The sequence below is a fragment of the Parus major genome, chromosome 2 (genome assembly GCF_001522545.3).
Source record: "Parus major isolate Abel chromosome 2, Parus_major1.1, whole genome shotgun sequence".
Classification (NCBI taxonomy): domain Eukaryota; kingdom Metazoa; phylum Chordata; class Aves; order Passeriformes; family Paridae; genus Parus; species Parus major.
Genome location: NC_031769.1, coordinates 47,571,276 through 47,591,098, shown reverse-complemented (window position 1 = coordinate 47,591,098; position 19,823 = coordinate 47,571,276). Strand labels below are relative to the sequence as shown.

Sequence of the window (19,823 nt, the reverse complement as noted above, 5' to 3'; positions counted from 1 at the left end):
AACCTCATTACTAAAGAGTAGCCATCAATTTGAATTCTCAATCAGGTATTGTGCAGCAATGACTTCCAGTGTTCAGCCCTCTGGGGTGGCTGGGGAACTCTGAGTTCAGTCTTTGGTCTGTGGCCCACCTGATGAACAGATGAGGATCTGTGCCTCTGTACTCTTCAAAATGCCAGCTGGGAAAAGTGCTGGGGCAGCATCAGTCAAAAAAATAATCAGAAGGGTGCCAGGCACTGGGACAGAGCATAGTTTGTAAGGTGACTGGAGGCTGAGGAGGGGTGAGGAAAGGACTTCCCAGCTCATTCTTACAAACCTAATGGTTTAAATGAATTAGGCTCAGGGTTTTTAACTTTAAAAATCTGGATGTCTTGTGTAGAAAATGCAATTCTCTGATCTCCTCACAGCTCTTTATTGAAATAGAGAAGGAGAAGGAGAAGTGCTTGTCCAGCAGCAGACAGCCACAGGGGCAGGAAGCAGCTTCAGAGGAATTTTAAAAATAGGAATTTCTTTCAACATCAGAGCTTTTATGCAAAACCAATTAAATTAAAACTAAGAAGGGGGTATGAGAATAGAGTGAACAAAAGCTTAGAGATAACTGCAGAGGCACCAGTCCCATTTTGGGGATTTCCTCTTTTAACAGTGGCATCTTAAACCCTTCACTGCTGCAATACTGGCCCAGCTTGCTTAAAATTCTCCATTTCCCATAAATGTTGGCATGGATGAAGTTTTCTGGTGACAACTGTAAATGCATTTAGGGAGAAAGGGGCAAGACGTTCATTATTTTTATCAGCCTCCCACAGCAGAAGTTGAAGTTCTATGGAAATTATGTAATTTTAAATGTATTTATTTTTGAAAGTTTTAAAACAATTTCTGATTGGTATTTTCCTCTCAGCTGGAATGATAAAATGTAGTGGTTGGGTCATAGCTGGATTAGCTGGAGGTGACAGTCTCTCTGTGTCTCTTTCCCTTCCTCTTTCTCTCTTTTATAGACCTGAACATTTTTATCCTTTCCTTTTTGTTTTTTTCCCCACTTTGGCATAAGTGCCTAATATAGTTATGTTTATACAGTCAGCATAACATCATGTTGTTACCAACTTTTTCTGTTTTCTTGGAAATTTCTCCAGGCTGTAGGGCTTGTTCTCCCTCTCCAGCCATTAATCTTGTGTTGAGACTTGGAACAACAGGCAAAAAGCATCAGCCAGCAGTGCTCTGGCCATAGCTGTGCTGGCCAAGAGGATGATACAGGTTCCCTTGGTGTGTGTGTGTGTGTAACAAGCAGATTTTCATTTGCATTCTTTAGGAAAAATGTGACTTTCCAGAAATGCACAGTAGTTACTAAACTGCTTTTGTAGGAAACATAGACAAAAAGTTAGAATCAAATTCTGCCCTGCTTCCTCTGTCTTTCTCTGACTCCAAATATTTCCATTCACCTATATTGAGGTGTGCTGTTTCCATTTAGGTTTCCTCCAAAAAATATATAAATTTACAAAAGTGATGCAGTGTGTTCTTTTAGTGATACTTAAGGTCATATTATCAAAACAGTTTAAGATTCAATTTTCCATGACTGTTCTGGAAAACTTGGCCACTGGTTTAGATATTCAAATGGGAGCTGACCCAGTCACAGAGTATTTCTAGCAAGGTGTTATTAAATTTGACCTGCTTTTCAAAACAATGCATCCTTCCAGACCTAGGTGCCTGGATATATTAGCTGATATGTGAAGAAAATGACTGGGCAGAACCTCATTTGTAAGTTTACTTAAGAGCTACTCAGTATTCTGACCTGATATTTCCTCATTTTTTCCAGTGAAATACTGTTTCTTTTGTCAGTTTTGCCTTTTTTTGTTGTTGTTGTTCTTTGAAAAAGGAATACTAGCCTATACAGACCTGGAGATAATTGATACATTAATGAATAGGACACAGAGGACATTTGTTCAAACGTCTGTGTGTCTTTTTCCCTGTATGAATTTCATGATTACACGGACACTGCTTCATTCACTGAAGAGAACATGTTAAGTGTTCATGGACACTATAAGTTAGCTAAACATATCTAGTACTTTCCATTCTAAACCCTCAGTTTTAGAGTTTGCAGTTTTTACTGCTTAAACATGCAAGTGGGCCAAAATAATATTAGTTCAACCTCTGACAGTTTTACCCCTTAGTCCCCTAAATGAGAGCCATCTCATACAAGTTTTGGCAAGAGACAAAGACAGCGAGCCCATGAGAAAACTCACAGGCCATTAATCACTTTGTATTCGGAATAAGGCTAACACGTTACTCAAGAGATGATGCTTAAAGACACACACTGACTGAGGAAAGTGAAAAATAAATGTTGACTAGAACTGCCCATTAATCAAACACTGTCTGACCTGTTTGGTGAATGAAGTAGTGTGCCTTGAATAAAAATAGTGAAAATCACATCCCCGCACAGCTACCAAAAAGCGATTGAGTAGAATTTTGTTCTGTCCTGATCAGTATTTAACAATCAGCTTAAGTAACCTTAGTAAGGGTCTTTGGAGAGGAAAGCAGGAGGGATGATTGCTTTTTGAAGGTAATAGAAAAGCTATCAAAGCTGTTAGTCTACTCCCCCTTTGAATGAAAACCAGAGTAAAAAGTACTGGGGTTGCTCCAAATAGAGCTTAATTGTTAAGCCTTTTGTTCCTGTACTTCTGATTCACCTCTGATTGAAATTATTCCAGGTGGGCTAATACACTACTAAGAGCAGTGACTACTTCCAGCTTTGCTTAAAGGGTGGTATAGGGGAATATCTGCTGGTGGGAGTAAACAGTAGGCTGCAATCAAGCCATCAGCTATTTAGTGGGACAGGAATCAACCTAGTGGTGATGGTCAGGCTTGCAGATCATCAATCAATGTTCAGCACACATCCCTGAGGAGATTGTGTTTGTGTCCAAGACTTCACTAACTGGACCTTCCAGACAGGGCTGTAACCAGCTCAAATGTGAACTCTCTCCTTACCCTTCCCCTGCCCCATGCTTCAATCGACAGGAAGATTAACCCAGTGGGAATAACCATGCCACAGAGAGACATTCAACTTTGAACAAGACCTAGTACCCTATGGCAGTGAAAGAAAATTATCCTCAAATAGTATGCCATATTTTGTTCTCATAGCTATTGCTATTATTGTTACTATTTTTGTTAATTTTAATTTATTTTTTTTTACTTTTATGGGTTATTAATACCACTTAATTTCTATTATTTAATATATGTTCAGACCAAATTCCTAACTTGCTCGTGATTTCCAGGGGAATTTATTGGAAAATAACGTTTCAACACTTTCCTATATCCTGTGCCATTACTTTAGGCATAATGCAATAACTTTCTTATACCGGTGCATGACGGTAGAACTCTCACTGTACTCACTCATCCTTAAATAACTTCCTTGCAAGACCCATGTTCTGTCTGCTTTTTACCTATTTCAAACCAGATATCTCCTAAAATCTGCCCCATTCAGGCATCTGCAAGGTCAAAATGTTTGCATAAATGGGAGGCCAGAAGTTGATGCAATGAGTCAAACCCTGGTCTCATTTACACCTGTACTGAATGCAATCTCTTCTCTGTGATGTGACTGTGATTGTGCCTAATTTCTGAATCTCAGGAAGTTCTGGGTCAGGTACATTGCCGGTATGTATTTATCTGATTCCTGGCATGCACTATTTTTGAAACAGCTTAGCAGTGGTTCTCTGAGTGATTTAGTGTAATGGGGAAGAGAAACTGAAGAAAGAATTATTCTGTGGGGGAAAAAATATGTGTCTTGCATAAATGCCATTTTCAGAGCTCGAGATATGGTGGTTAAGCATAAATACCGCATAAATGCTTCTTCTCCAAGCTCTGTAGTTATTCCTCAGTGGGAGGCAGAGAGATGCAGGGAAATTTTTTCCAAGCTAGCCCCACTGTAAACCAAGTAGTTAGAACTGAAAACGGGTTGAAGATAGGAGCTTTTGGTAGTTACAGGGATTTCATTTTGATTTACAAAGACTTCTTGTAGACTCAAGTGTGTGACTGAACTACTCTTCTTCTCTTTGAAGCCACTACTTAGCTACTCAGATATAAAAATATGGCACTCAGCAATGGAAAATACAGGGCTGTTCTTTTGTAATTTTCTTACTCATTTTCACATGACCACAGATTTCTGTTCTGAAAGAGTTGGAGTTTGATTTTTGAGAGCAACAGATGCTTCAAATTCATTTTGCACATCATTTGGGAGCACAGTTGTTTTGACAAATGTGTATCTTCTGTGATCACATGGTTATAACATGTAAGGACCAATATCCACCTTGCAAAGTTAACACTAAAATGGCTGGAAGGGCATAACAGCCAGCAGGAAGGACTGTCTGCAAGACTATCTGCCTTTTCACAGCTAAATCTTAGGAGCAACTTGGTACAAGAGTAACTCAGTACATACCAGCATGAGAGGAGAATTAGACGCAGTGTAAGCACTGATGTGTTGCATAGGTCAACTGTGATGTCATTTTCCTTTTTGCATTCTGCCCTATAAATATAATGAAAAACTGTGAGGGAACCACTCTTTTCTTAGTGCCAATTGTTGATCACCAGGAAGGGTGATTCAGCATTTCATCATCAGTAATAAAAGCACAAAGCCACAGAAGTCAATATTGGTTTGGGCATGTGTAATTGAAAAGAAACTGTAACTGAAAAAATCCTCACAGCACACTAATCCAAGTGCAACCATGCAGGAAGAAGAAACCAAACAAACAGATGTGTTCTTCTAAGAAATCCTGTGTTTGCTAGGAAAAAAATTCCCTAGAAAAGAAAAGAGAAGGAAAGGATGTCTGCACACACTGAAAGGTGGTTGAAAGGAGCAACGGAGTGGGGACCAGGAGCTAACCCCACTCCCTTGAAGTCCCCAGGACACTCCTCACACTCAACCCCATTCAGTCCCTATCTCTCCAGCAGTCTCTGTAGGAAGGTGGGGAGGATCTGGGTTCCCTGTCCTAAAGGGAGCTGACAGGTGAAACATCTGAGCCTGGCTCACTGCAACAGCCCATGGCTACCTCAGCCTGCCTCATCTGGCTTGTAAAAGTGGCCACTTCAGACACCTCTTCCTCTGAAAGTGGAACACAAGGCTTTGGCACCAGCTTGACAAAACCTTCCCTGAAGTGCTTCTTTCTGAGGTATCACTTCACTGAATGAAACTGGCAGCAGGTACATGGCTTTGACTATTCAAATAACCAATGAGCTTAATGAGTACTTTCAGATGCAGGATCCTTCTGACTAATATTTATCGTGTCTGACTAATGAGGGCTGGTTAAAATGTCAAGAGTTTTTAGGGTTTTTTATTACCTCATTTCATACTTACTCTCACAGTAGATATAATGAACAGATACATTGTTTACTTGTTCTGTTTATGCAGTCCTGCAGGAATAAAAGAGTTGCTGCAGCATCACTGCTCCTGCATAGTTTAGGAAGTGTTATGGTTGCATGAATAAAAGTGACTGTTCTTGCCTGGAAGCAGGCAGACTTGGGTCTGTAATTTAAACATAGGGCCTCACTGAAGCTAATGCAGAGCTACTGTTGGCCTAGTGGGAGAATTCTACTTCTTTAATGCAAAATTTCTGCTGTAGCTCCCCTACATGTGACACATAACTTTTCCACTGTCAAGGGAGGAGAGCACTGTCAAACTTGTAGCACCCTCACTGCTCTACTCAGGGACATGCAAAAATCTCTTCCTGCACCCTCTGAGCTCTGGCCAAGATGGTGAGAGCAGCAGTTCCTGGGAGCAATTGTCAGTATTGCTCTGAGCATGTGTAATTGAAAAGAAACTACAACTCAAAAAAAAAATCCTCACAGCACACTTATCCAGGGCAACCACACAGGAAAAGCAACCATACAAACAGGAATGTGTTTGCCTATGGGTGGGCAATGGCAAGGGAGCTGGGTTAACCCTCTCACATGTGCCTGGAGGTACCTCTCACCCACAAAACCTGGGCCTCCACTGGTGACCCAGCTCCCCAGAGCTGCTCCAGAGCCCAGGTGCTCCTTCAGTGGCTCCCTCAGCCATGCACAGCCATGCCAAGACCTTCCAAAATAACAAAGAGTTTGGCTTGGTGTTCAGGAGGCAGAGACACTGTTGGTCAGATTATCATAAAGCACAGTATAATCCAATATATATCTAAAGGCAACAGCCAGGATAAATATTTCCTTTTAGCCAGGAGACTGGGGGGAAAATGCCTAAAATGGAGAGACAATGGGTACACAAATACACGTTTTTAAAAGTAGGTAAGGCAAAGAATGCTGTCAATATTTGCTCTGCTGCAACTGACCCATCAGTTCTTTCAGGTCACTTGTTTCAGTGGATGGAAACTATTGATTTTGTCTAACTCAATCTTTGCCATGCATTTCACAGGGACAAACGCTAAGCACGGACTGCGCTGTAAGGCTTGTAAGATGAGCATCCACCACAAGTGTGCAGACAGCATCGGACAGCAGCGCTGCATGGGCAAGCTGGTAAGTGAGCAGCCCTGGGCAGCTTGTGCTGGAGCCACTTTCTTTGTGTGCCTGAACCCCATGTGTGCATTTAGCTGCTGCATTAACAGAACCCACACCAGATCACTTTATTGAGGTGGGAAAAGTGAAGCCAGGTGGTGCCCTGTTGTCAATTTGGGCAACTGCTGCTGCACAAGAATGCAAACAAAACCAAAGCACATATCTGGTCTGCTTTGTGGATGTGAAAATACATTTACAGAATACAAATTTAGCTAGCTAACAAAATTAATTACATTGATTTCAGCTGTGCTTGCTGTAGTGTAAACCTCTCAAAGAATGCTATAAATTAATCATAATATTTCAGTAGGGTTTAACAAATGAAAAATCCTTCAAATTATGTTTTATTGTTTTCTCCACTGCTAGAGATTGAATAAAAAAGAATAATTCACCTTAAAAAAAAAACCCAAAGGATATTTCACAGTAAGACATTACAGAATTTGAAGCAAGCTCTTAGCAGGAGAGCGTGGAAGGAACCTGCCTCTATATGGACACATCACTTTAGTGCCTCAGTTGTCTTCTGAGCAGCAAAATCTCATGCCTGGCAATGACAGTACACCATGTATGAGATAATTCTAATGCACCTTGTTCACTTTTACAGGAATTTGGTTCCTTTTGGTTACTTTTGGAAAAAGAACTTGTAAAAATACCAATTAGAATATGAAAAGCAAGTACATACATTCATGTTTCAGATGTTCTCAGATTTGTTGCAACTTGAAGGCACTTGAGACAACTATGAGCTAAAAGCAAACAAGTTTTACTGTGTTAAGTGATGGGAAAATGCAAGCACTGACTTCAAAAGTGCTACAAACCCCACCTTGCACTGGAAAGATCTTTTCCACACAAGAGTGTTCACTGAAAGCTATTGTTGCTTACATCCCTGAGGCAAGTCTTTATGTATCTAAACCATGATCATAGTTCTAGCATGAGGGATTCTGGTACAGGAAGTTGGTCTGTGAAGAGCTCAATGACAAGCCCTGGACAAGGCAAATATTATCCCATGTTAATTGATTCATGCATTTCTTGATTCCAGCCTCAGCTCTTGTAGTAATTAGTTTACAAAAACAAAGAAATAGGGACCAAATTTACGTCAGGAAGTTGTCAGCAAAGTCACAGGAGTTTTGTGAGTTCATGCCAATGCTCTGTCTGAATCTAGCTTGGGGGTAAACAAGGCTGAAGAATATGGAATTTATTCCTCTAAAACTCCAAGATTATCAGTCCCCTCAGTCTTTTTCAGTCTTTTCTGCAGCTCATTACCTAAAGAACTAGTTGTCTATCAGGTTTTGAGGTACACTGAACAGAGGATATGGAATATATGCACATCTCTGTAAATCTTCCTCACTTCTCACTGTGACTAGAAGTACTCACAGACTGCAGACATTGGAAATCAGAGACCATTTGTGAAATTCCAGTGCGTTAAAGGCATTAATTTGGAGTACTAAGCATTTGCCTGAATTGAGATACATTTTTTAGAGTGGAATAGGCACCATTTTTTTCCATATTATGGTATCCTTTAATAATAACTTGAGTTGTTATGGTGCATTTCTCTACACAGGATACTGAGAATACCTGGTAACAGGTTGGAGAGCTTTTTGACCTTACAAGAGAAAAAACAAAACAAAACAAAACAAAAACAAAAACAAAAAAAACCAAAAACAACAACAACAACAAAAAAAAAAACGGAAGTGGAAGCTGCAGTCAGTCAGTAGTAAACCTTAGAAAAACCTGTAGAAAGGTTCTAAATTCCTTGGGTTTCACATGTGCATATGTGGGACATCAGGATTTGGAGTTAGAATGAAGAAGGATAGTCATATGTTTAACAAATACAACACAATGCAAATTCACATTATATAAGATAGGGAAACTTCCTAGAACCTCTAATGATTCAGCACTTCTGCTGCAATTAATTAGTGCTGCTTTTGTGAAAGTCAAAAGAGAAAGGAGAGCTGAAAATGAGCCCCACCTTGTACATAAATATATGAAACTGATTTTTTTCTAGGAGAAAAATCAAATAAGCATCTGATCTCTAAACCTCACAGCGACTGAACAACAGGAGGCAAATTTCCAGCCTCACCACAGTGTTCCACCATTAACCAAAGAGCTGAGGCTATTTCTACTTCAACAGTCAAAGCAAGCAATGCACTTCACTTGTTTTTGCTTTTTCTCCCTCCAGCCAAAGGGATTTCGACGGTACTACAGCTCACCACTGCTCATTCACGAACAGTTTGGCTGCATCAAAGAAGTGATGCCTATTGGTAGGTTTTGACTGCTTTTCCATTCAGTCTTCCTTTGGCAATGCTCTGCAACAGCAGCGGCAGACTTCCAGCCATGGTATTTACCCTCAGCAGCCGTCCAGCTCCTTTCAGTGACTGGATGCCCTTCTGCCATCTCAGGAAAGGACCACTTCAAAGATACAAAGCTGGAAGAGGAGAGGGTGTGTTCATTGTGTGTTTCACTCAAAACCCTGTATGCATACCTCTTAGCAATTACACTGTTTATAATAATGACTACCTGAGATCAAGGTAGGAGCTTAGAAGTGAAGAAACACTGAAATATGGAGATAAGGGTGTGAACTGGGAAAGAGTAGATTAAAAACGGGAGGATCAAAACAGCAGGAGGTATTCAAATCACTGGTCCAGCTTTTGAGGGATGCTTTTTCATCCATATTTCTTACTTTCCTCATATTGTTTTCTTTACTGATTATATCTACATGTTGTCTGAGTTCTTGAAAGACCACTTTTTCCTCCCTGTAATGCCAAATTTCTAAAGAGAAACATTTTGAAATGGAGAAGCTAAGTTTATTCTGGAAAATATTTTTCCTGACCAGGCAGACCTGGAAGTACAAAAAATAAAAGCTAAAACTGGTAGTCAGTTTAAAACTACCTGTCTGATGACATTTGCTTTGTTACTATAAGCAGTTTAAAAAACAAAAATTACAAGGATTTCATCTGAGTTTCTCATTCTAAAAAACACCTATCATTTTTATCAGAAGTAATAGAAACACTTTCAATAAACTCTGGCTAAAAAAATGAGATGTGCTTTGCTATTACCAAAATCCAAAATCTATTGTATTTTCTCAGTACTTTGGCTAAAATTTCCCTCCTTCTGCATAGTGCTACAAATGTGTCATAATCTTCATGCCCACGGCCTTGTGTCACAAGGGAAGTTGAAGTCAAAAAATACAATATGTAGAAGAGAGTTTGAACTGAATTTTCTTGTTCCCAGTGAAGACACCCATTTCTCTTGCATGGGAGATGATTTTTGTGGCTAGCTAAGAGGGAGAACTGCTGTTGAGAGTGATCCAAGAAGTCACTGGTAGAGACAAACATGGATTAGAACCTCCTGGTACTTTGTCTTCCTTACCTCCACACAGAGAGCACCAGTGATGATTAGAGAAGGAGAATATCAGGTGAAGAGAGACAAGGCAATGACTTCAAGAACTGAAGAGCCATTATAAGAGGAGGATGATCTTTATGGGAGTAGAGAGGCAGCAGAGTATTGACAGCAATTCTGTTAAGTTCAACACTCACTTTTTACCAGGATATTGTCTCAAATTGTTTCTGAGCATACAGCTCAACCTCTTGGTAGAGGCAGGTGTTGCTCCAAGTTAAGCAGGAACATGACCAGAAATATCCTCAAGGTATTGATTGATACATGTTTTGCTCCTTCTGTTGCAGCCTGTGGAAATAAAGTTGACCCTGTGTACGAAACTCTCCGCTTTGGGACTTCTTTAGCTCAGAAAACCAAAAAAGGAAGTTCTGGAAGTGGGTCTGATTCTCCCAACAGAAACTCTGTAAGTATCCCACATCTTTCTTCCATTTTCTTTCTGGAGGAGCAACAGATATTCATTCACATGAGCTTCTGCTGGAGTTCACAAAACTTGTATTTCAAACCTCAAAAAAACCCTAAAATCTTATTCTCGTATTCTGTATTGAGACCAGAAAACTTGTTATTTTTGCAAATTTTATGTATCTTTTAGATGACTGCTGAGAAAAAGAGAAAAGTACTAATTAAATTAGTGAACTGTTTTTATCAGATTGGAAAAGGAAATATTAGTGTTTTTATTTTGCATGTCCACACAGAAGTGTAACAGAGATGTTGAACTGTCAGGCTGGAGTAGATGCATAGTGATATTTGCCCTTCATACAAGTGATAATGATGAGTTGGAGTCCTCAAAACCTAGATTTAAAAGTACATGACCCCAGTACAAGCCCAGACAAAATTAAGACATTGCTACTGCAGAGTAAGGGACTGGGACCTCCACCTCTGTCCAGTGCAGAATCATAAGGGAGTCATTACAGATCCTTCTCTCTCTCCAAACCCTGAATATAGACAGGTGTGCTCAGGTTGTTGAATCCAGACAGGGAGGTTTTGGCCTTAATGATAATGTTTGTCATTCACTCTCTCCAATCATAAAAGTCACTTTCTTCAGGACCATAGAAGAAGAGGTGGAGAACAAGGGAATGGATAGTTCCCTTGGCCCTGCCTTTGCTACACCCATACCTTGTTCAACAGTAAGATTGGCCATTTCTTCCTTACAGAAATGGTTATTTATCCCAGTATTGGGATCCATGAGATCAGGAGCTCCTTCATGGTGTTGAAAGAACATTTCCTACTCTCTCAGCCTCTCATAAACAGGTGCTTACACCTAATGTTTGAGGTCTTCTTCCATTCCCAAGAAAGCCTCCCCACCAGAAAAAAAAAATAACAAAAAAACCCAAAAACAAACAAACAAACAAAAAAAAAACCCACACCTGAATCCACTGTAGGCTAAAGCTGATTGCCATCTTCAGAAATCAGACCCACATTATCTGACAATCTCTTCTGAGCACATCTCATAAGACAAATCACTGGGCACAGAGACGTGATGAGAGTTGGTCTCCCAGTCTCAAAGCAAATACTTATGTGCTTAATATCAAGCCATGCTAATATATGTTTATCTGTTTAATATCTGTAATATCTTTGTTACATTTCCCTGGTTTTTAAATGCATGGTCACTCACACAGCTGACCTGTAATCTCAGGTGGTATAGGTGGATTCTAAACAGGCATTAATTCATGTCAGACAGGAAAGACAAACTAATTAAAGAAAGAATTAAGTGAAGTCTGCAAGGGGTTTATTAAGGGACATGTCCTCTATCCACCCCCATTTGTGCCTTAAAAGGAATTTGCTAATTCTCTTTTCTTTTTTTTAAACCCAAAGTGACTCTACCTTCTGTCGCATTATTACATTTCTTTCTTTCAATTATTTAATTTCCTTTGAAACAAAATTTCTATAAATGTAATTATTGCTTTCTAAATCAATAACATTTATGTTGAATTATAAATGAAAACTCAAGCGTAGAAATGACTAATGCTGTGTCAGCTTACTCTAGGGAGCTGATCATAACTAGGTGGGGTGTGGGTGTAGAATTAGGAACACAAGTTCATTACAGGAATTTCTCCAGGGTATTGAAGCTGAGAGAGAATGTAGCATGTGTCAGCATACAGGAAATAGAACACTTTAGAGAATTGAATAAACAAACCTGAGAAACCATACATTTTGCCAGCACAAGCTTGTGGATTGAGACAAGGATAAAAAAACAGGGTAGACACAACCCTGAGCAAGATGAAGGAACTGCCGACCTTTAAAAGTGATGTGTGACCTGGGACCAGTGACTGCAACAGGGATGGGGCACAGAGCCTTTAGAAGCATGTGTTGTTAGTAACTCAGAGGGACTATGACCTTTCCCAGAGACAGTCACCTCTGAGCTGCTCTGCTCCTCTCCAAGCAGAAGCAGCAATGCAGCTGTGAGGCTGTGCTGAGTCCCAGCCCTGGGAGAAGGAATGTGCCTCAAGGTTCTGCCATGTCACCAAACTAGGGGCACCAGGGACATGGAGACACCTGGGACACTGCTTCACCTTGCAGGTGGTGTCCAAGCTGTCCAATGCCTCTCTCTGGGTCAGCAGAGCTGCTCCTGCTGAAGGTGGTGAAAAGCAAAGGTGACTGGCCTAGGGGCTGTACCTTGCCCTTACAGCCATGAAGTTTCCATACTGCAAGCAGTTCATGTCTTTGCAGAGAGTAGAGACAACCACCTTCCTCTAAACTAGCCAAAGTATTTTTAACATGACTGAGCTGTGTGGACGTACTCACTGATTTTTCCGCCTGGATTCTGCATTTCCCATAAAAGAAAGAGGCCATATGCTCCAGATTTACTACCTACTGCTTGCTTCAAAACTGTGCTTCTGCAACCCACATTTATACAAAAAGGCACTTGAGGTGATGTAAATGTGAATCTAGTTCTTGTTAGTTGTTTTGTGGATTAACTCCTCTCAAAAGCAGCTTTGCACCTCTATCATTTCTATTAGACCATTTGTCATGTAGTCATTCAGTGAAAAATCATTAAAGGTAAATGAGGTTGCCTCAGAAGGATTTGGATGAGCTATATACTGAATAGACAGTCACCACACATCCCATATGCACTAGAACTTAACAAAATAACATTAATTGCTAAGCAGCAATAATGAAGATAGTCTATGAAAATTGAGGAATATGCTGTAACACTGAACTGAAAAACAGCTGGGACTTAGTCTTTCAACAAAGCCAGTCTTTCTCTTCTCCACCCAGCAACCAGAATCCATAGATATGCTTTACACTGGACCTGTGTAAATTTTATTATTGCAGTGCCTTCTCATCCTCTGGTGACCTATTTGGGCAAGATGCAAGACAAATATGACCTGCTGCAAAAGGCTGAGTCTAAAAACAAGGAGCAACAGAACAGCAAAGTATATATTCTTAAAATAGCAAGGAAAACAAGACACCTGTGGCATAAGTCTCCTTTCAACCCCTTTGTTCATTGGTTTCCTTCATGGAGAAGTAGCTAGGAAAGTACTAGATAGGAGAAATAAAATTGTGAAAGTACTTTCTAAAGAAAGCTTTGCTGTCAACACCAGTAAAAGGGAAAGGAACTATGTGAAATCTATAAAGCAATTCAGATTCTGCTCCCTAAACAAAAACAGGAATGTTCCTGTGATGCAGGCCCTGGACTGAAAAGCAATAGAGCAAGCTGTGTGTACAGTGCAGTTGTAAGGTGTTATGCAATAACATTAAATCCTTCTTGTGACTTAAAATTTTGTGAGCTAGAAACAAATTAAACTTAGGAACAATGTAAGTATTTGCATTTATTCAGATTACCAAAAGCACCTGACTCAAGTTCAGTCTTTGGGTTTCCTCTGATTATGAAAGATGTAGAGAGTTCAATGACTAAAGTTTTGTTAAGTCAGACTCGCACAGAGTTGTTTGGAGCAGCTCCTCATTCCTCTTGGGCTCTACAAGGAGAAGCTGACTACCCAACCAAGGAATCTGGTGCCGTATGCAGAGTATACTTCTGAGGCTTGAGATTATGTCATCTCATGTTTTCTTACATCCTGGAACACTGGGTCCCTAATCATGACTGACATTAATATGGTACAAAGAAGAAATCATAGTAATTCTAAAAGCAGCACTTAGGTTTCAATTTCCCTAACCATACTGGCCAGATGGCTGTTTTAAAAGAAAGTGAGGGCAGATATTTAAAGACTGACTTCATCCACTCCACTGCACTCTAGCTCTTTCTTTTACAGCATTTTAACAGAATTAAAATGACCTTTACATTACAGTTATTTTACTGAATAATATATTCAGGGCTGATAAATTAAAACTCAGTAGTTTCAACTAATGCTCAGTCTCCCTGGATGATAACTATTTAGTATACCTGCAGAATCTAAATTCCCTCATGCCCTTTCTATTTTGTACAGAGAAACACATTGTTTAACATAATCCTTTGTTCCTTAACTTTCATTTTATTTTATACTGCAGAAAACTTTTGTGCTCCAGACTGCAAACTTGGTCTGGAATTTTTTTCTGGGCTTTCACTGCTCTCTGTGCAGTAGGTGTGTTGTGCATCACCACATCCACAGTTTCCTTCCATCCCATTAGGCTGACTCTGCTCTCCTCTGACACCACTCAAGTACTGAATTTCCCAGAGACCCTTGCTGTGGTTTTATTTCATTCCATCAGTCCGTTTTTCTGGCTTATCCCGTCTCATTTGCTGTTTCTGTCCCTGCAGACAGCTGACCTGGTAGAAGTTCCGGAGGAAGCCAATAGCTCTGCAGGCACCCTTGACATAAGCAGAAAACGCAGCAACAGCGGTGAGTGCCCCCAGGCCAGCACAGCACCTTCAGGTGCAAAGCCCATGTGCAGCCTGTTTCAGGTGGGGGGTTATGGCATGTCCAGGTTTAGCAGTGTTCTGGTTTTCAGAGCAGGAGGTGAGTTGGTACAAGGACTTGAGGAATGCTTTTTGCCATTCAGATGAAATTGAAGCCACCACTTTCCTCGATGTATTGTGTCCAAAACTGCCACTGGACAAGGTTCAGGTCCATTGCCTATCTCATATCTTTACTTCATAATCATGACTGTAGACTTAACATGCTTCACTTCCACGCTGGCAAAACAGAACCAAAAAAATACTTTATTTTCCATATGTTTGATTTTTCTGCATGATTTTGTATATCACAACCTCTTTGGGACAGAAAACGAATCATAAAAGATCTTCACATCTGTAAAATACAGAATGCAGTGAATTTTGATTATAATTGCAGCTGCTCAGTACAACTGTAGTATGTGCTCAGAAATACTAATGGCCCGATTCCTTCATTTGATTTGCAATACAAAAGTAATGTTTTTTTACAGCATTGGCTTGATGAGATTTGAAATGCAGCATAGCATCAAAAGTTTTGTAATGAAATCTCATCCACCAAGAGTTGGTGTTTGTGACCCTGTTCCTGAATTCAGTCATGGTGGTGGAAGTCATAAACAAAAAGAGTTATTGCTCAGCACAATTTCAGGCTCAAACCATCAGGACAACTTCTCTAGCAGCACCTGAAATCTCCTTTGCTGAATCTCACAAGATGTACAGAACAGAAACAAACCACAATGAGCATAACTTTTTACTTCATGGTACCCCCAGTGCTCCTTACATACTGCTACCAATTCATGTAGGTAAAAGGCCAGCTTCAGCTGTCTGTTTCTATATTACACCGCCTCCTTATTCCTTTCCTCCCCTCTTGATCCTATCACCTCTCCTCACTGTGTTGTCATTTCCTTCCTCTTGTTTTGTGAACGTCTCATCCATATTATCTGATTTCTCCTAAAAATTTTAAATTTTCTGTCTTGCAAGGGCAAGTTGACCTGACCTGGTTAGAGAATTTAGTCTGCACCACATTGTTTAATCCTGCCCACCTGAGATTAAATCAACCCTGTTTGAATGTTCAGATGACTTTTTATTCCTTTGCAAGTCAATACTTTCATTTCTGAAACCTACAGAAACTTTTTTTTGTCTTTGAGATAGTATTCACTGAATGCACAGAAAAGCATTCAAGGAACATACTTAAAGAGATTAGTTTAAAAACTCAGCATGTGTCAAACCTCCAAATAACTTCCACGACACATTAACAATTCCTTTGATCAGCACAGGCTTTTTTACAATCCATCCTTTAGAGGCTCAGAGTATAAATTATGCATCAGTCATTCCAAAAATTTCCTCTTGGTAGAGTTTTAATAAACTGCCTGCACTGTTTCCACAAGCTATGGAAATGGTAAAATCCTTTTCAGAGTGCAAAAATCCCTGGGTTTTTTTCCTTTTTGTTTTTTTATTTTTTATTTTTTATTTTCTTTTGTCTGCTCATGCTAGGGCAAACAAGTATGAAAATAGATGGATTTCTGTTGGGTGGAGATATGAGCAACATACCTCTATGGCCTTCAGATTCAAGTGCCTCCTATTAACATCCAGAGACCACGAATTAAACATAGATTAAAAATTTAGGTACATTCAAAATGCTTTTACAAAGTGACTCATGACTCCTTTTTCCTCAGTTGTCCACTGCCTCTTTATCAGGAAGTTCCACATTAATGCCTGGATGACTCAGGTCCATTCCGGTTGAGTTTGTGTTGTTTGGTTTTTTTCCTATTAAAACACTATTCTGTAAATAAGTATTTAGGAAAATGTACATTTGATGCTCTTTGATAAAGGGAAACAGCAGAAAAGACAGCCTCCAGAAGGGTAAAAGGGCCCAGCACATGTGTGGCCATGTAATTTTCCTTGTAGAACTCCTATGACAACAACTTCAAGGGGAGATTCTTTCATTCAGGCCCTGGCATAAATCCTATGAAGCAAAGCTCCCCAGTTTACAACTGTGAGATGGCATACCTAATTTCCAGCTCTTCAGCCTCCTCTAAATCAGTTACACTCTTTCACTGCTGTGAACTGCTGTATGTAACAGAAGTCCCAAAAGCCAAACTGTACTTTAAGTGACACTTATGAGCCTGTTATCAACAGTGATTTGAGTATTTTCCCCTTGAATCAAATATGGAATGTCCTCCCTGCAAAGCCAGTTTTGGTGAGCACTTCTCAGCCATCAAAAGGATACAGTTCAGCTCCCTCCCCATGTGCTGGGTCAGCTCCACAGTCCATGAGGCTGTGCTTTAGTAACTTGCTTTATTTTCTGTCACCAAACAGGAATTACTTCAAACATGATGCTGAAATACTTTTACTTCATCTGGTAAATGACATTATGCAAGTCCAAAAGGCTCTAGGTTACCCAACTCAGTATTCACCAGAACATCTTCAACTTGCCTCCTAACTCCTGTTCATCTGAATATGAAAAACAAAGCATAGTGATTTTAATAGGACTTAAACTCTGTCAAACTGTAATAGCAGCACTTTAAACCCCTTTCTACAGATGCCGGACATATATAAATATATCCCCCTCTATTAATGATACAGGAAATTAGGTTTATTTCTAAGGTTTTCCTTCTGATACCTGTGATGGTCTGCAGGGTCAGAGTCTCTTTGCAACAGGACTTGGTGAGGAGCATATTGAGGCCCCAGGTCTGCTGCAGTCAGGACAGCCTGACACAACTTGTGCCATTTTCATGTTAAGTGTGGCAGGTATCATCTCTCATGCTCCCTTCACATTCACAGATTGAACTTTATGACTGCAGCATTGTCTTACATTTTGTCAGAGAAGTGTGTGTTTATAAATGCCTGTCACCTTGCACAATATCTTTCTTGTACATGTTGTGGCTGCCATTTCGCTTGTCTTTTATCTGTTACAAGAACACTGTCATGCTTTTCAATATCCAAGTACAACTCTCTGATATCAAAAAACCTTACTATTTCCCTCATAAAGCTTCTCCAATTCTCAACCTGTTAGGTTGTCAACTACCATGTAAACTAGTCCCAGAAATATGTGTTAGCGAAGGAAAGGATGGGCAAGTGAAGGAATGGAGGTGGTCCTGTTAAGGTGAAGAGTCTTAAACTACTCCTAAAATGTCATGTGTTTTCTTTATTTCAGTGTTTACATACTCTGAAAACGGCACAGAACACTTTGGAGAAGAACCAAAAAGTATACATTCCCCGGTATGAACATAGATTTTGTGATGATGCAATGGTAATGGGAAGTCATGTAAAACTCCTGTTTTTATGGCTGTCTGAGGACCTTGACTAGGTCTGATGGGTCACTGATTTCTGACTATCCTGTTCTTACACCATTTCTGGGCCTCTGGCCATGGCTGGAAGCAATATACATTCCTGAATGGCTTTTTGGTTTTTCCTTTGTCATCATTTTGTTTTTCTGCTTATTGCAAATTGATTTGGGAATACAAAAGATCCAGTGTGCAGTCCATGTAATTACAATAGAACTGCCATAATGTAAAAATCACAGTTTGATTTTGAAAATTATTAAATGTTTGTTCTAGCTGCTTTTTCCCCTCAGAATAACAGTGGAAAAAGCAAGAAGAGAGAATAGCCAGTCTTCTCTGTTGAAAACGCAATACAAAAACCTTTCACACATTAAAATCACTTTTAAAAAGTGATTTTCCTGCTCTGAATTTGGACCTGTGCACTGTACAATTCTATCTCCATCCATAATGAGGACTCTAGACTAGACACATTATATAATGCCAATAATACACTTCTGGGCTCATAAGAGTTATAATATATGCTACAGAGAGAAAAAATGCACACTCATTTTTAAGATTTGTACCAAAGATCAGCCAGTGCAAATTTCTGCTTGTGTTCTTTGGAAGCCTGGAATTTGATCTTGGAGTTCAAACAATCTTCTTTCTAAATTAAGATAGATACTGCCTTAATGGCCTGCAATGTACCTGGGCCATAGTCCTCCAAGCTGTGAGAACAGAGAGATGATTCTGGCTAATTTATTGTAATACCAGGTTCTGTTTCCTCTGTCTGTAACAAAGCAAACCAAATTCTTTTACAGAGCAGATATTTAAATTTTCTCTTTCTCTTTTTTTTTAAAGGGATCATTTTATAAAAGCACGTTACAAATGAACACCTATGTTGCCTTGTACAAATTTGTACCACAAGAAAATGAAGACTTGGAGATGAGGTGAATTCCAAAATATTTGTTAGTTGATTTGACACATTTGCACTGATGGTCATATGGTTATATGTGACTTTGGGGAAGGGAGAGTTTCTTCTGACATTTTTAACAGACATCTTTATAGAGGCAACCATCTAGATACAAAGACATTCTCACAATTAAAAAGTGTAGATGGACAATTATTTTGGCAAGGATACATAGACTAAAAGTTTCAAAAATACTTATATCACTTTAGGAGCAAGACGGCTTTCAGCTATAAAATGTTCTTAGTTGCTTTGTTTTTCAGTCAGAAGTTTTCAGCTAGGAATTCTCCACCAGATCTCATGCTAATGCTAAAAATTTTACCAGTCCTGTTTGATCCTCTCTCTTATTCAGCCATGTCTGAAAAAAGAGAATGCTGTCCAGCTGCTGGATGGCAGTGTTTTCACATGAGAACTTTGCAAAATAACCTTGTTAATTGCTATTTTTAGCACTTATTTCCTCTGCATCAGTTGCTTGCATTACAAGGCTTAATCCAAGCCCACTGAAGGAAAAGGACAATTTTTCTTTTATTGAAATTATTTTGATAATTTTACTCACATTTTGCATGAGTCTTGCTAGAGATCTTACTGTGAAACATGTCACCTGTCTTCAAGGTATCCCTATACCAAAATAATCATGTGTGTGCCACAGAATTTAAGGAATTGACAGAGAAATGCCCCTCTCCTCAGCACCTCAACACTGAAAGCCTTTTTCCTGTTCCCATTTGTGACTTCTCACTGCTCTGGACAACTAAAAGGCAGGATGTAATGGAGAAATTACAAGTTTTCCTATCATTCTGCTTTACTGGAATTTCCTGATCATTATTTTAGGAATGTTCAGCTCTTCAGAAAATAACCTCAGTAT

At 39.6% G+C, this 19,823-nt stretch overlaps 1 protein-coding gene across 1 annotated transcript in view; it reads left to right on the top strand.

Annotated features, from left to right (window-relative positions):
- The window catches only part of STAC (SH3 and cysteine rich domain), a 69,993-nt gene that overhangs the window by 35,850 nt on the left and 14,320 nt on the right, over nucleotides 1–19,823 (top strand). The window contains exons 3-8 of the mRNA XM_015619830.3: nucleotides 6,383–6,483; nucleotides 8,693–8,774; nucleotides 10,197–10,312; nucleotides 14,606–14,687; nucleotides 17,892–17,956; nucleotides 18,856–18,944. Coding sequence (XP_015475316.1) covers nucleotides 6,383–6,483; nucleotides 8,693–8,774; nucleotides 10,197–10,312; nucleotides 14,606–14,687; nucleotides 17,892–17,956; nucleotides 18,856–18,944 — 535 coding nt within the window. The remainder of the gene's footprint in view (nucleotides 1–6,382; nucleotides 6,484–8,692; nucleotides 8,775–10,196; nucleotides 10,313–14,605; nucleotides 14,688–17,891; nucleotides 17,957–18,855; nucleotides 18,945–19,823) is intronic.